The sequence below is a fragment of the Physeter macrocephalus genome, chromosome 1 (genome assembly GCF_002837175.3).
Source record: "Physeter macrocephalus isolate SW-GA chromosome 1, ASM283717v5, whole genome shotgun sequence".
Lineage (NCBI taxonomy): Eukaryota > Metazoa > Chordata > Mammalia > Artiodactyla > Physeteridae > Physeter > Physeter macrocephalus.
This window is the reverse complement of record NC_041214.2, coordinates 27,010,959-27,027,377: the sequence shown is the minus strand read 5'-3', so window position 1 is coordinate 27,027,377 and position 16,419 is coordinate 27,010,959. Positions and strand designations below refer to the sequence as shown.

The 16,419-nt window shown below is 49.1% G+C and overlaps 1 protein-coding gene across 1 annotated transcript in view; it reads left to right on the top strand.

Annotated features, from left to right (window-relative positions):
• The window catches only part of PXYLP1 (2-phosphoxylose phosphatase 1), a 67,683-nt gene extending 51,536 nt beyond the window's left edge, over positions 1–16,147 (top strand). Inside the window, exons 8-10 of the mRNA XM_055086876.1 lie at positions 1,736–1,919; positions 10,178–10,317; positions 13,785–16,147. Coding sequence (XP_054942851.1) covers positions 1,736–1,919; positions 10,178–10,317; positions 13,785–14,722 — 1,262 coding nt within the window. The 3' untranslated portion in view covers positions 14,723–16,147. The remainder of the gene's footprint in view (positions 1–1,735; positions 1,920–10,177; positions 10,318–13,784) is intronic.
• The last annotated feature ends 272 nt before the right edge of the window (positions 16,148–16,419 follow it).

Sequence of the window (16,419 nt, the reverse complement as noted above, 5' to 3'; positions counted from 1 at the left end):
AAGGATAATGGCATTGAGAGAAAGAGGCAGGGCTTGGAGGGGGCTCAAGAAACAGTTGAAGCTGACTTTGTGCTACATTGAAGTCCAGCCTAATTCTGAGGGAGTCGATAGTTACAATGAAAATCCAGCTGCCCTGTGGGCCCGTCTAGCTGGCCTGTGCACCCTATCCCCTACCCCCGGCCCCCCGCCCGGGACCATGTGTGTCATGACCTGCTTCGCTTTCATCTATAAAATGACCTGGTGTTATTCTCCGTATAATTTAAGTCATCTCCAGATTACATATAATACCTAATAAAGTGTAAATGCTATGTAAATAGTTGTAAACACAATGTAATGCTGCTGTTTGGAACTTTCTATAGATTTTTTCAGGATATTTTCGATCCTCGGTTGGTTGAACCCGTGGATGCGAAAACTGCATCCTAAAATGGATGATGTTTTGGATTCTATGAAATAAGGTTAAATCAGTGACTAAGTTCTCTATCAGGATGCAATATTCAAAATGCATCAGCACAAGTAAGACACACAAGGTATAATGAAAATGTAAGCGTTTAAGTCAGACTGTGTTGAATTTAAATCTTAGCTTTTTACCACTTGATTACTGAGATCTACGTATTTATTTGAACCTCAGTTTTCGTATCTATAAAATGGGCATAATACCATTTCCAGAACTCAGCTGTAAGGCTTAAATAATAGCAATTAAAAATATACAAATTATGCTCACTACACTGGGCACTTTTACGTGCAAGCACTCAGTTAACGTACTCAACACTCCCATACAGAGGAGAAATCACTACCACTCTGAGTAACAAACCAGGGAGGACTCAGCAGCCTGCTGCAGGTCCCACTGACAAGCAGTTGTGCTGGGATTCAAGCCCAGACAGTCTAGCCTAACTGGAGAGGCTTCATTCTAACTATCACGCTCTGTGGGTCAATAATCTTCAGTTATCAAAGGCTATGGATATGATTCCTCCCAGTGTTCTGGTGAAGATCAGGTATTTCTTTTTTTTTTTAAACATCTTTATTGGAGAATAACTGTTTTACAATGGTGTGTTAGTTTCTGCTTTATAACAAAATGAATCAGCTATACGTATACATATATCCCCATATCCCCTCCCTCTTGCGTCTCCCTCCTGCCCTCCCTATCCCACAAAGGACCGAGCTGATCTCCCTGTGCTATGCGGCTGCTTCCCACTAGCTATCTGTTTTACATTTGGTTGGGTATATACGTCCATGTCACTCTCTCACTTTGTCACAGCTTACCCTTCCCCCCTCCCCGTGTCCTCAAGTCCATTCTCTACGTCTGCATCTTTATTCCTGTCCTGCCCCCTACGTTCTTCGTGACCATTTTTTTTTTTTTTTTTTTTAGATTCCATATATATGTGTTAGCCTACGGTATTTGTTTTTCTCTTTCTGACTTACTTCCCTCTGTGTGACAGACTCTAGGTCCATCCACCTCACTACAGATAGCTCAGTTTCGTTCCTTTTTATGGCTGAGTAGTATTCCATTGTGTGTATGTGCCACATCTTCTTTATCCATTACGTGAATAGTCTTGCCCACGTTTCACTGGAGGTCAGGTGACCCCCGCCACACCCCAGGGCCTCCCCGTGACTTCCAGGGGGCTGGGGCGTAACCAGCCCTCTCACGTTCCTCTGCCCTGCCCCGTGAGGCTAGTCAGAGGCCTCCCACCCAGCACAGCACCCTTCCACCATGATCACCCCTCCCTTCTTCTGTGAGGTCAAAGGGATGGACCTCTCCTGGGTGATAACCAGACAGTGTGCTTCTCTCTCGCAGGCCACGCTCCGCATCATTTTAAGCTGGTCTCAGTGCATGTGTTCATTCGACACGGGGACAGGTACCCACTGTATGTCATTCCCAAAACGAAGCGCCCAGAAATTGACTGCACTCTGGTGGCTAACAGGTAAATTGCAGTTTTCCTGAAAGTCATTTTCAAGAATCTGTTGCCTCTGTTGAAATTAAAAGGCTGACCGGAGAATTACAGAATCGGGGAGTGGCCTACACTTGTCCAGTGAGTACCGTTTGCCAGGAGTCTGATCTTCAGAACAGTCCTGCAGGTGAATCCCATTTCACAGTTGAGAGGACAGAGGCCCAGAGAGGTGAGAACACCTGTCTAAGGCCACACAGCAGAGAAACTGAGATTTGAGCCCAGGCCAACCTGCTCTCTGCAGTCTCCCACCTGCTATTCTTCAGTTTGAGAAACAACTGGGACGGGGTGCAGTGAGCCCTGGGTTAGGAGTCCTCGGACCCTGGCGTGGCCGTTCCATTGAGGGGAGCAGGTAAGTCCCTTAGGCTCTCCGAGCCTCAGCCTTCTGTCTCTAAAATGGGGGTGACGCTGCTGACCGGACAGGGATGGGGTGATGATAAGGAGGATGCACGTTACCAGTTGCAAAGCCACAACCGGAAGACATTTACTTCAACCTTTTCATTCTTCACAGCAGCAGAGACAGCCTGCCCTTGGTTGAGAGCCCTTACGATGAAAAATACTTGAAAAGAGAGTAGAAATTGTGCATGTGGACATGGCATGGCTCTAAAATGAGAGGCACAGTTAGCAGTAAAGTGATGGGCCAGGCCTCAGCAAATGTGTCAGGGGACACATAACCTCCCAAGCAGAGTTTACTGAACGAGGAGAGGAGGCGGGGGAAGTACTCGGTGGGGATGACGTTCTTTTGATGGAATGCCTTGGGGGCCAGCCTGCCCCGGGCAGCGCCAGCCTGGTGGAACCGTGGATTGCCTCCCTGCAGCCAGGGCTGTCCCTTCACAGTGGACTGCAGCGTGGACCCGGGGATTCCAGGTTAACCCTTTGCATCGTCTAATATCAAGGGGAAGATGAAGTGAACCATTTTATGTAAAAACATCACAAAATACCATGTGACTCTAGGCTTTCAGTTCCTGCTGGAGGCCACGAACCTCGCGGCCTGGGGGTTTATGTCTTCTTTTCTGAGTTCAGCAAGTACGGATGCATGTCTTTATGTCCCATGGGCTGGGAAACACCCTGGATGGAGTCCAGCCCGTGTCAGAGCACCGGGCAGTCCCTGGCTCTCTTCCTCGTCTCTAGCCCTCTGTGCTGGCCTTTCTGCTGGGACCCTCGGCCCCTGCCAACCACTGCCTGCCAGCCCCTCACCCTTCAGGCCTTTGCACCTGCCGTTTGACTCGCTGGCCCCCTTCCAAAGCTCCTTCAAGGCCCTCTGAGATGGTACGCCTTCTAGGAGACCTCTCCCAGTGCGTCAGCAGGGACTCTCTGCTTGTATCAGGCACCGCCACTGCCTCACTCAACCTGCAAAAGGGGGACGTAGGGAAGAATCTCAGAACAGAATACTTAACGACCAGACCTTAACTGGCTTAGGACTGGGCAAGGGTGGAGGCCACTTGCTGTGCTGGGTATTAGCCCTTTAGTTTCTGGGCTGGAGCATCCAGGGTAGCGGGAGGACACGGGGAGGGCAGCTTGGGGGAGTGGCTTTGCTCCTTCGGGCGCAGAAGAGTGTCAGCGTGTCACAGCTGGCACAGTCCTGCCGTTGCACAGGACTTTGAACAGCCCAGGGACAGGCGGGCCACTAGGCCGCTGAGCTGGCCGGACCCAGAGCAGCCTCAAGGGCTTTGTGGGAGGTACCACGCTTCAGCCGGCAGCTCGCGGCTTCTGCCCTCGCCTTTCCCTGGCTGGGCTCCAGGTTGCCAGGAGTGAGGATGGGTCTGCCCCCGGGCCGGTCAGCTGTTGCTGGAGAGGTCCCCGAGCACCACGAAGCCTCTGGGGGCCGCCTGGCTGTTCCCAGGGAAGGGCCCGGTGGGCAGGGCCGCCAGGCGGCGTGCAGGCCTCCAGCGGGTGTGCTGGCGCTCTACACGACTTGTCCTCCCAGCATCGCTGTCTGTGCTCTGCCCGCACCACCGGCCCCTCAGGGCACTGGGTCTTATTCCTTCCATATCGTGGTGCCCTGCCCGAGCCTGGCATGTAATAGTTGTTGGACTGGGCTGGTTGCAGAATGAATTCGGGAGCCCAGTGAGAATCACAGGTCATCACTGCCTATCATGTATCTATCATAGGAGATTTGAGTCTTGACCATGGAATCCTCTGAGACCGTTGTCACCGGTTTGATGTAGGGCACATCCCTTCACCTCTCTGAGCCCCTCAGTATCCTGTCCGAGAGCACGCGGATAGTAGTACGGTAAGTCCCCTGCATACAAACGAGTTCCATTCTGAGAACGCGTTTGTAAGTCCAGTTTGTTCGTAAGTCCAACAGAGTTAGCCGAGGTACCCAACTTTTACAGATGACACCAGACACGTGAACTAACTTACGTGATTGGACATGCGAACGTACGTTCGCATCTTTGAAAGCTTTGAAGGTTCGTATGTAGGGGACTTACCGTACCTCCCTGAAACATCCTCGTGAAGTCCACTAAGGTGATGGAGTGAAGTGCTCAGCCTGGTCCCCACTGAGAGCTTGAGAAATGGTGTTTCATTTGCCAAAGCAGCCTGGAATCTCCCAGGCCCGGCCTCTTTTCCCCTCTGAGCGGTCATGGCCACAGGGCCAGGTCGGGTCCCGGGGTCCCTCGTCCTGCCACAGCCCTGACGGGGCCACCTCTGGAGCTCCCAGCTGAGAGGTGCAGTTCCTGGGGGCCAGCTGCCCCAGCTGCCTCTGCCTCGTTTCCCCTGGCCTTGGTCTTTTGGTCTGGTTCTATTTCATACAGATACATTCTGTGTTTTTAGGAGCTACTTTCAGTCCTTTAGAGAAAGTGGGTGGAGTATGCATGTTTAATCAATCAATGGCATTTAATGAATTCCATCTTTTATAACAATAAAAGTTGACTTGTCATTATAAACACACATGTAGTGTAAGAGTGAGCAGGGCTCCCAGCTAAGGGGACCCACTCTGGGCCTCTGAATCCCCTGGGACTGTGGGATCTGGGTCCCCAGCTGTGCCTGCTGCCTTCCCAGGTGCCAGTTGGGCTTCACGAATTATTAATTTTTATGGCCTCCTCAAAGGCGGAGCGTCCTGAATTGTGCCCATTACTCCCGCCCGGTGAAGGACACTGTCTGGGCCGGCGGCGGGCAGGCAGCTGAATCAGCAGGAGCCGGACACCCCAGTGTTTCCCTCCATAAGGACACCTTCCACGACTCTCAGGGTCTTTGTAGTGGAAGCTGCCTCTTCATGAGTAGTCGTGGGGCTCAAGAACATTGGCTGGCTGGGAGGTAGAGGTTGACTTGAGAGTTTAGCATGCAGATGGCAGCCGAAGCTGTGGACTTGAACGGTATCACATACAGAGCCTCTGGAGTGAGGTAAGGGCCCAAACCAGAGCCCTATAAGAGCGGCAGCCAATTACAGCACAGAGAGAAAGGAGGGTCCCAGGAGGAGATGCAGAAGTTGCAACAGGAAGGAGGCAGGAGAGTGATGTTATGAGAGCTGAGGAAGCAGAGTTTCAGGAAGAGGGAGGGGGTGGGTAATCACATCAAACAGAGCAGAAAGGTCCAGAAAGCTAAAGACTGAGAAAAGTATACTAAGTTTATCTTTTTAGAATTTCATTTTATTAATAATATAAAATAATAAAGTCTTTAATTAGCATAAATTGTAAAAATCCGTGCCGTGAACTTATTATGGTTTCTAGCCATATAAGCTTTTTTGAATTGTGTTTTCTGGTAACAGTGTCACTGGTCTTATACCTCTTTTCTGCTTGTCTTAATGATCTGTACAGAACTCAGTAATTGCTCAGATTATGGCTAAAGCACAATAAATTTTCTTACAGGTGTGTAGATGAGCCTTGGGGTTCCATGTATGCTTTGTGGCATAAATAGGTGTGAAAATGCATATAAAAATATAAACAAGACCTCTGAAGTGAATGGTTTGAAGACTTAAGATGGTAGCACTGCTGGTTCTTTCCATTTTCAATATGAAAATAGATTTCCAATGGGAATACAGTAACGTGGGTTTTTCCTGAAGAAAAATTCATCATCACAGATATAATCATTTCTGTGCTGGTCAGGGTAAGGCTAGGCTGCATGCTGTTATAATAAAGAGAACCAAGGGGGAATTCCCTGGTGGTCCAGTGGTTAGGACTCGGCGTTTTCACTGCTGTGGGCCTGGATTCAATCCCTGGTCCGTGAACCATAAGCTGCGTGGTGCACCCAAAAAATAAAAGAGAGAACCAAGAATGTGTTGCCTTAGATAATAGAAGTTTATCTCTTGCATGAAGGTCTGAGATGAGTGTTCCAGGTTGTATAACTTGGCTTTACCTGGTCATTCAGGGCCCCAGGTTCCTTCCAGTTTGTTGCTCCCACCGTGCTCTAGGCATGCCTACGTGACTGAACCTGGGTTGCTGCAGTGCCTGAATAGTGGCCAGAAGGAAGGAAGAGAGTGTGAAGGGGGCACGCCCGTGATCTGAAAGCCTAAACGCAGATTGGCATACATCCTTCCATTCCACTGGAGAATACTTAGTCACGTGGCTCTACCTGACCACTAGGACTTCAGAAATGGGCTCTAACCAAGTTCCCAAGAAGAGGAGAATAGATTTTAGTATATAGTTGTTCAAGAAAAACCAGAGCCAGGGCTTCCCTGGTGGCGCAGTGGTTGAGAGTCCGCCTGCCGATGCAGGGGACACGGGTTCGCGCCCCGGTCCGGGAAGATCCCACATGCCACGGAGCGGCTGGGCCCGTGAGCCATGGCCGCTGAGCCTGCGCGTCCGGAGCCTGTGCCCCGCAGCGGGAGAGGCCACAACAGTGGGAGGCCCGCATACCGCAAAAAAAAAAAAAAAAAAAGAAAAAAGAAAAACCAGAGCCAGAGAACAGATAAAGTAGTAAAAGCAGATCTTATTCAGGTGTTAATGCAGAAGGGTAGAACTGGACTCAGTTCCAAATACAGCACGGACAAGTGGGGTTTTATAGCCAAGGAGCAGGGTGTGGGTCAGTGGATGGGGAATTACTGTGAGGAGACATCAGGGGTCAGGGGGTTCTAAGGCTAAACTCACTCCACAGGATTCTTGCTGAAGGCAGACCAGGGTGATCAGATACCACCGGGGGTGAGGAATTGGATCATGTATCAAGGGTGATCAGGTATCAAAAGTGGGAGATTCTGGCTAAACAGACTTAGCAGGATTTTTGCTGAAAATGTGCAATGCAAAGACAGATATAAATCCAAAGAACATGAAAGTCCAGAGGTCAAGGCTTGGTTGGGAAGAGGGTTCGGAGGAGACTAAAATTTGGTCAAAGAGAGTCTGTTACAAGTAACAGTCTCACTCACAACAGCCTTTATTTTTAATATTTCCATCAAAATCTGGATAATTTAATAAACACTATGGGAACTTGCCATATTCATTGCTACAGACTAAGAAGGCTTGGGGGGCTTCCCTGGTGGCGCAGTAGTTGAGAGTCCACCTGCCGATACAGGGGACATGGGTTCGTGCCCCGGTCCGGGAAGATCCCACATGCCGCGGAGCGGCTGGGCCCGTGAGCCATGGCCGCTGAGCCTGCGCGTCCGGAGCCTGTGCTCCGCAACGGGAGAGGCCACAGCAGTGAGAGGCCCGCGTACCGCAAAAAAAAAAGAAGGCTTGGACTTTTCTTGAAGCATCGAAGGTTGGGGCACTTCCCAGTTGAAATCATTTCCGTGTGCTTCTGAGGTATTTACCATGTGCCGGGTGCCCTCTCCGCTGCAGGGATGGAGCAGTAGATGCGGTTAGGCAGGACTAATCTCGGGTGGCTTTGGCTGTGGCAGCTTGAAGTGGGAATCTCAGTTGCCTGACCAGGGATCGAACCCAGGCCACAGTGCTGCCCTGGCTCTTGTGTGCTTTGAAGAAAGAATTCAGCAAAGAGACAAAAAGTAGTGAGGCAAGTAAAGTGTTTATTAGGAGAGAAGAGACGTGCGGAGAAAGCATGGGCGGGCTCAGAGAGAGAGAAAGAGAGAGCCGTGGGCTTTGGGGGTGGGTTAAATCACTTATATGGAGGCAGTTCCGGGTTTCCAATCATCTTGCTTTGTCTGGCGTTGAGTCCATATCTGGTCTGGCTCAGGGCCCTACCCTGGGTGCACGTGCATCTTTTAGCCAAGATGGACTCAGGCTCTAGGTTCCCTGAGAAGTTGACAGAACATATTATGGTCTAGCACCCCCTCCCCTGAGGATCCTTTCTGCGCATGCGTAGCTTGGGGGTCTCCTTGACCACAAGAATGAGAAATATGTGGCCTCTTTATCTTTTATCCAAGCAGGACTCAGCTCCTCCTTGCTCCCACCATGAGCTTTATCTTGGAGTATCTGTCCACAGGGGACAGGTTCTAGCTGCTCAGGCTGGAGCCCATCTATCTCCTGCCTCAGGATCTGGTCATTCAGATCCAGGACAGGCCCAGGGATTCAGGTTACCTGGTCCTCTTCCTGATTAAAAGTCTTTTGTTATTCTCTTCCGTAAGTGAAGTTTTTCTTCCACGAATCGTCATCTTTCCATATCAAAAACAAGTTTCCATGAATACAGTTAGATATTAATGCATCATTAAGGAGTCAGATTCCCTGAAAACTTTCAGTAGTGAAATTTCATTTCTAAAACTGGTAGCAAAGCTTTTCTTAGATCCTCAAACATCACCAGCCTGAAATAATGGCCTGGAGCAGAACATTTGACTCCTGTTGACAAATAGCCTTTGTTTATGTGGATTTGTTTTGGCAGCCTCATTATCAGTCCGGACATTTTATTTCACAGTTTGCAAATATTTATGTGTTTTAGCCTCAGGGAAAATAACACATTCTCTGTTTTTATGGAAAGCCATAATGCCCTATAGCAATCCAGGGTGATTTATTAGACTATATACTGTATGTCAGGATTAGCATTCTCTAATTTTAAAACATATTTCTGGAATGGATTTTTCTTTTTAGCTTTATGTTTTTGAAAGATAAACCCATTTTGGCAGTCATTGTAAAAGCATTGCCAAAGTTAATTAGGCTTTCAGACAGCGGGGGTCTGCCATTAAACAATTTATCTTTGCTTCTTTTCCTGCTGATTTAGTTTAGTTGGGAACTACTCTATCTGTCCACCTCTGTTCAGCTGGAAATGTAGAAACGTTCATAGGCCATTTCATTATTTAAAGAAAAGGTGTGTATACTCATAGGTCATCTCATTATTCAGAGAAAATGTGTATATATTCATGGGTCATTTCATTATTCAGGGAAATTGTGTATTAGTGACTAGAACAATAAATCTTGATTTACCATGTGCACTTCATGGCAGAAATACCATGTCAGATCTCATAAATAACCTGGGGTGGTTTTTTTTCTCAGTATTCAACCCCACCCCACATGCAATGAGGTACCATATGTGCAAAATGCATAGTGAGCTGTAGAGATCTGGGTTATCTTGATCAGTTAATTTTCTTCACAGGAGATTTTCCAGAGGTCGCATAAGTTAAGGATTAAGGGGTTACCCCAGTGAAGGTCAGGATGCATTTTCTAGGAGGAAGAAGCAGCATGTGGAAAGTCTTGGAAGCATGAAAGAACAGGTGTGCAGGGCCCACAGAAGGCAGATGCTGTGCGTGGCCAGAGCACGGCATTAGGGAGCCCTGGGCCTCAAAGTGAGGCAGGGCCAGAGTAGACTGGCGGCTGTGCGGGGCTTCTTGGGAAGGTGGCACCGTGGAAGAGCAGTGACAGTCGGGGTTGCCTTCTACGTCGACCTCACCGGCTGTGGAGGAGGCAAGGTGAGACTGCAGGCAGGCCAAGGAGGAGCCCATGCCATCCAGACAAAAGCTGACTGAGGCAGACCCTGCTCAGGGATGCAGGGATACAGGAGAGAGGGGCAGAGAAGCCCAGGAGGGCACACGTGCAGGGCGCAGGGGAGGGAGAAATCGAGGAGGACCCGCAGCCTCGGCTTGGCTGCCTCGGGTCGGGGGGGTTGGTGGCCTCCTGGAGGGGGAGGCGGGAGTGGGGCGGCCTGGGGAACCGGGTAGAGGAGGTCAGCGCTGACTCCCACGGTGCTGACTGACGTTGATGGGCACTTCGGTGGAGGGCGGGGTCTCGGGCCGGCCTCATGGAGTGGGGATTTCATGTGTAGGTGGCAGCGGGCAGGTAATCGTGAAACTGGAATGTACTATTATTGTGGGTGAGAAGGGGCTTGGCTCACTTGGGATCCTGCTTGCTGAGGCTGAAATCGTCACGGACGGTTTTGGAGCACGCTAACCACGGACTCTCTCTGTGTTGCCTCTTTAGGAAACCGTATCACCCTAAACTGGAGGCTTTCGTGAGTCACATGTCCAAAGGACCCGGAGCCTCTTTCGAAAGCCCCTTGCACTCCCTGCCTCTTTACCCCAGTCACCAGCTGTGTGAGATGGGAGAGCTCACGCAGACAGGTATGTGGGGCTGCCCCTCCCCTACTCAGTCTCTCCCACCCGCTCCTGTATTTGGCGGACGCGTGTTTCGGGGCCTCCTGGGAAAGACGCTGTGGAAACAGGAGTTCTCCTCCTACCAGATCCAGCGTCCCCTTTTATTAACAAGTGTTTTGTGGTGCTCCCTGAACTATCCTGAAGTGAAGTTCGAATATAACTTTTCTATATACATAATTTTAAAAAACAGTTGTATCAGGCACCCTAATTGTAAAATGAAGTAGAAACAACGGGAAACTAATTTATCATATAATTCTGTATATCTCAGTATAAATGCCTGAGCGCACCTTTGTTAGAAAATAGGATGAAATAATCAATTGCTTGCACTTCAGTGTAGATTGGCGTGTGTGACAGCTGCAAATGCAGACTGATCAAGGGATGCGTATTGGTGACTCTACTGCTCCGTGTCAGGACATGATTTTTTTGACAAGTTGTGATCAAAACAAAAGACAGGTGTCCCTTAATTTATATTGCATTTCTGGAAAATTCAGTGGATGTTAATGTTATGCAAAAATGGTTTTGTGTTTATAGACACAAAAAACCAGATTTGAGATTGAAGTATTTAAACAGGGTTTTCACATGAGGGTACGTCTTATACATTCAAAAGTTATGTGGAACAGAAAACAGTTCCTTGTGAAGACTGTCTGGCCCTTGGACCCCACCCACTAGGGATCAGGAACGTACTTCCCCATATTATTGTGACAACCCAAACCCTCCCTGAGGTCAGAGCCGTGCTTGCCTCGAACCACTGATGGCAAGTAATAGAAACCAACTCAAGTGGGAAAAGGACATTTATTATAAAGATTCAGGGTGACTCACAGACTCTTAAGGGCCAGAGTATGACCAGACCTCCAGAGACTGGTACCAGCAATAAAGAAGCTGTCTGTCCCTACCTCTATGGTTTTGCTGTGTGTCTGTCAACAGAGACAGTCCTAGCCACGTGTAGAGATGGATTTACATGTTCAGGTTCCTGAGGGAATCTCATGGGGTCCTTGAGGGGTCGGCGTCTGTCAGCTGGCTAGGAAGTCAGGGTAATTGCATCGAGCCCCTATTCATTCTAACCTTTCTTCTCCATTGACCTATGATCATCATCGTTTTCTAAATTAGTATTACCCTAGAAATCATTTTTGCGGTTGTTTGCTCCTCTCCCCTCGTTCTCTTTTAGTGGTCACTTTTATCTTCTATTTGAAATTTCACATCGCTGTTAGAATCATCATCTGTAAGTGGCACGCTTTGGGCACCCCACAGGAACTGTGTAAGACAGGACTGATCATCAGTGCCTACTCTGTCTGTCCCAGGGGCTTTGGCAGCTGCCGCACGGAGGGGAGGGGGGGTGGCTGGATGACTGAGATGCTGTCCGAAAGGAACCTGCAGCTGCAGTGGTACAGCGCATGGAGAGCCCTGAGGGTGTTGCTGCGAGTCGCAGGCTCTTACAGAATAAACACGGGTTTGGGAGTAGACAGACCTGTGAAACGGGGCTCATAACATCTTCCCGACAGCGCTGGTGGCAAGCTGCAGTAGACAGCATGTGTAAAGCGCCTAGCACAGTGCTAGCATATGCTAGGCTCCATGTGTGCAGCTGTTGCCTTAGCGGTCCAGCGGCCTGTGCAAACAGGAGAGAATGATTACTTGGACCTCTGGGGAGCGGGGGAGGAGGAGGGAGACAGAGAAGGTAGTACTGGAGCCAGGATGAGGATTTCACTGGGAAGAGAAAGGGAGGGGCGTGAACAGAGTCATGAAGATGCAGGTTGCGTTTGGAGAGAAGGAGAAGCCCTGAATGGGTAGTGTTTCTGCGGGAACATGTAGGGAGGAGGTGACGTGAGCAGGGACTAAGAGTACGAGGTTGGGCCGGGACAGGGGCTGGAGTTCTGCTCGGCCATGGCTCAACTGTGAATGGCTTGGGCCTCAGTTTGCTCATCTGTAAAGTAAGGAAAAGGGGGATAATAATAAGATGCCTTCTTTGCTGGGTTTTTGTGAGGATTAAAGGAGAAAGGTTGGCGCACCTATAGCCTCAGAATACAGGGTAGGCCCAGGGGGGAGCGGGGGCAGACACAGATTCTGGATGTTTGTCACTCATGGTTGGTCCCCTTATGCGGGCCATTTGGAGATGCGAAGACCTGCCCCAGCCCAGATCTCTCAGGGAATTCTGCTGTCAGTACTCTTCATTCAGAGTAGGACCTAGACATCCTTCTTTTGTTCTTTTCCTGAGCTGTTCCCCTTCCTGGGCCAACACCATTCCCTCTGTCTCACGCATTTCCGCCTGAAGTTGTCTCATCTTGGTGGTGGGGCTTTTCAAACCATTCGGGCATCTGAATAAGTGGCATTACTGGTTGTAGGGCCTGCCTGTGGTTGCCACTCTCAGAGAATGCAGATCTTGCACTGAAATTCCATCCCAACATCCTGTTGGCTGCAGGGTGAGCTTGCTTTTATCTGGGACTACCTTCTCCTGCTTGAAGATAAGACTTTTGCAGTTTTTTCCTTTTTTTTTTTTCAAGGTACTCTACTGTGGTATAGTTCCTGTGTGTAGTTCGAAACTATAACAGCTAAAGGGTAAACTTAAAATTCATGCTCCTACCCATGTTCCACCTCCCCCCCATTTCTGTGCCCCCATCATCCCCAGGTCACCGTTGTGCATCCTTGCAAAATTTTTCTATGCAAAACACAGGCAGCTGCCAATACACGTTCCTATTTTCCCCTCATTTTTATTTAAAAGCAGCATAATAAACATACTGTTCTGCAGTTTGCTTTTTTTTTCCCCCAGATATTCTTAGTATCTGGGAGATCATTCCAGATCCATACAGAGACACTGTCCTTGCTGATGAGCAGGTAAAGCCCTAGCAGGACTGGGCAGAATGTACCCAGAAGGTGAGCAGAGAGCCTTCAGCTGGGAGAGTAGGGAGGATGGTGTGAAGGAGGGAACGTCCCCGAAGTGAGGGGACTAGGCAGCCAGCGAGTGACTTGTTCTCCTTGCCTGACAGATTTCCATGAACTCCCCCAGGCACACTGAGGCATGATTTGTCCCAGGGCAGGAGGGAGAAAGCTCTCCTTAGGCCCCTGCCAATTACCTCCTAGACGTCCACCAGTGCGATGGTTCCTACCCTCTGAGCCCCGCCAGTCACAACCCTCCTCCAGGGGAAGGACCAGTCAAAAGGAAGGGATCAAGGCAGATAAATGGTCCTTGTGCTTCCCAGAAAGGCGTGGGTCCAGAGGACAGGGCCCCACCCTGCTCGTCCCTTTGTGGATGAGCCTGAGGGGCTCCCTTTGCACTCCCAAGCCCGTTCTCGGGGCTCCCACGCGCTGGGGGCCAGGCTCGAGGGTGTCATCGTCCGCTGTCTAAAGCATATTCCAGAGCTGGACGGGCCTCGACTCCTCGTGCTGTTCCTTTCGCTAAGCTGGTAGTAAGGCGGCAAGCGTGTGGCACTCTTGTGTTTCAGGGGTTGTGCAGCATCTGCAGAATGGCCAGCTGCTGAGGGACGTCTATCTGAAGAAACACAAACTCCTGCCCAGTGACTGGTCCACAAAGCAGCTTCACTTAGAGACCACTGGCAAAAGCCGGACGCTGCAGAGTGGGCTGGCTCTGCTTTATGGCTTTCTCCCAGATTTTGACTGGAAGAAGATTTATTTCCGGCACCAGCCCAGCGCTCTGTTCTGCTCTGGGAGCTGCTATTGCCCGCTGAGGAACCAGTACCTGGAAAAGGAGCAGCGTCGGCAGTACCTGTTGCGTCTGAAAAACATGCAGCTGGAGAGGACCTACGAGGAGATGGCCAGGATCGTGGACACCTCCAGCAAGCAGCTCCGGGCCGCCAACCCCATAGACGCCATGCTCTGCCTCTTCTGCCACAACGTCAGCTTCCCCTGCACCAGGAATGGCTGTGTTAACATGGAGCACTTCAAGGTGATCAAGAGGCATCAGATAGAGGACGAGAGAGAGAGGCAGGAGAAGAAACTGTATCTGGGGTACGCGCTCCTGGGCGCCCACCCCATCCTGAACCAGACCGTGGGCCGCATGCGGCGCGCGGCAGAGGGCCGGAAGGAGGAGCTCTTTGCTCTCTCCTCTGCGCACGACGTCACTCTGGCTCCGATTCTCAGTGCCTTGGGCCTTACAGAAGCCAGGTTCCCGAGGTTCGCGGCCAGGTTGATCTTTGAGCTCTGGCAAGACAGAGAGAAGCCCGGCGAGCACTCCGTGCGGATTCTCTACGACGGTGTCGATGTCACGTTCCACACCTCGTTCTGCCAGGATCACCACAAGCGGTCTCCCAAGCCCATGTGCCCCCTCGAAAACTTCGTCCGCTTTGTCAAAAGGGACATGTTCGTGGCCCTGGGTAGTGGTAGCACTAATTATTATGATGCGTGTCACAGGGAGGGATCCTAAAAGGTACGTGGTGCGGCGCTAACAGAATCTATGCCCGTACGGAGGGAGGGGAAAGGTCCGCTTCTAGTTCTTTTGGTTGCTAAGGGTACAAGGTGATTTTTAAAGGCCGGAAATCATGCTTGGGGGCCACATAGATTTAGGGTTGAACAGTGAATATGTTGCTGTAATTGGGTACTTGAGCTACTTGGTACACAATGGCCAGTTCACAGAGAAAGGAAGGTACTTTATCATAGCCAGACTTTGCTTAGGATCCCAGAATAATGCTTCAGTACCCAAAGCTGCCAATCCACATGTGTTCTTTTGATCTGCCTTGGTACTGTATGATGGAACCAGCAAACCTCAGCCAAAAGTTTCTTAATCTGGGACAATCTTACCTTGTCCTTGTTCAGTGAACAATTTCCTGAAGTGATTTATCTAAAGTAGGGGTAGGCAAACTTTTTCTGTAAAGGGCCAAGTAGTAAATATTGTTAGACATTGTGGACCAAAAGGCCACATATAGCGTCTGTCACAGCTACTCGATTCTGCTCTTGTAGCTTGAAAGCAGCGACAGACAGCATGTGAATGAAAAAGCACGGCTGTGTTCATAGGCCGCACAGAACAGGCAGTGGGCCAGGTGTGGCCCGAGGGCTGTAGTTTGCTGATCCCTGTTCTAAAAGCTAGGCTCTACTACAATTGCACTTTTAGCACTTTGCGAGAGAACCAGTTGAATACCCAGAATTATTCAGTGGTGCCTCCAGGAACTTCTGCTAGAAACACAGAATCTGGTCTGTATCCGACATTATAACAAAACTTGAGGGGAAATAAACATTGAATCAAAATGAATCATAGAAAATTTATTAGAATAATACTTGATGTTCATGATGATTATGGTATAAGATAGTTCTGAGTCTGTCTTAAATATTTGTCTGCTGTAGTCTATTTGCTGTACATGCTGAAATTTTTGTATTCCATTTAGTATTTTTATAGTCTAGGAAAATATTTTCTAAGACCAGTTTTAGATGTGCTCTGATTCCTATGAAATATTCAATTTACTGTATCTGCTTGGGGGTTAGAAGGGAGCCAGAAGCTGAATTCAGGCACTTTCTTCCAATAAAACTAATTATGGCTCATTGCCTTCGAAAAGCAGTAGAATTGGATCGATTTTTAAACCATTTTCGTGTTTCAAATGGTAAATTCGAATTGAGTTTTAAATAAGTTTTTGGAAGAACTTTGTTACTAGATAGTTAAATAATCTTTGTAAGGTATTTTATATATTAGAAGCAATTATAATTAAATCTGTGATTTCTGACTAAAATGGTGCTAGTTCTGTGCGAAGAAATATAAAGTGAGATTCCCCAATGTCGCTGGTATTCCAGCCTTTTCTCTTTGTTTTTTGTCCAGTGTTGCATTTGAATACATCCGTTTCTATTAATAAATTTTTGAAGATTACTCGTACACACAACTCATGGTTTGTACCTGTAAGTCACTCTATTTCCTTTCAAGTGAGTTCATATGTTTTTTTTAATTTATCTTTTTTTAAATAAATAAAAACATTTTAAATTAGAAAGCTCTACAGCAGGGGTCCCCAACCCCCAGGCCACAGACCGCAGCCTGTTAGGAACTGGCCACACAGCAGGAGGTGAGCGGCAGGCAGGGGAGCCGAGCTTCACCTGCCGCTCCCCATCACTCGCTCGCATTACCGCCTGAACCGTTCCCCA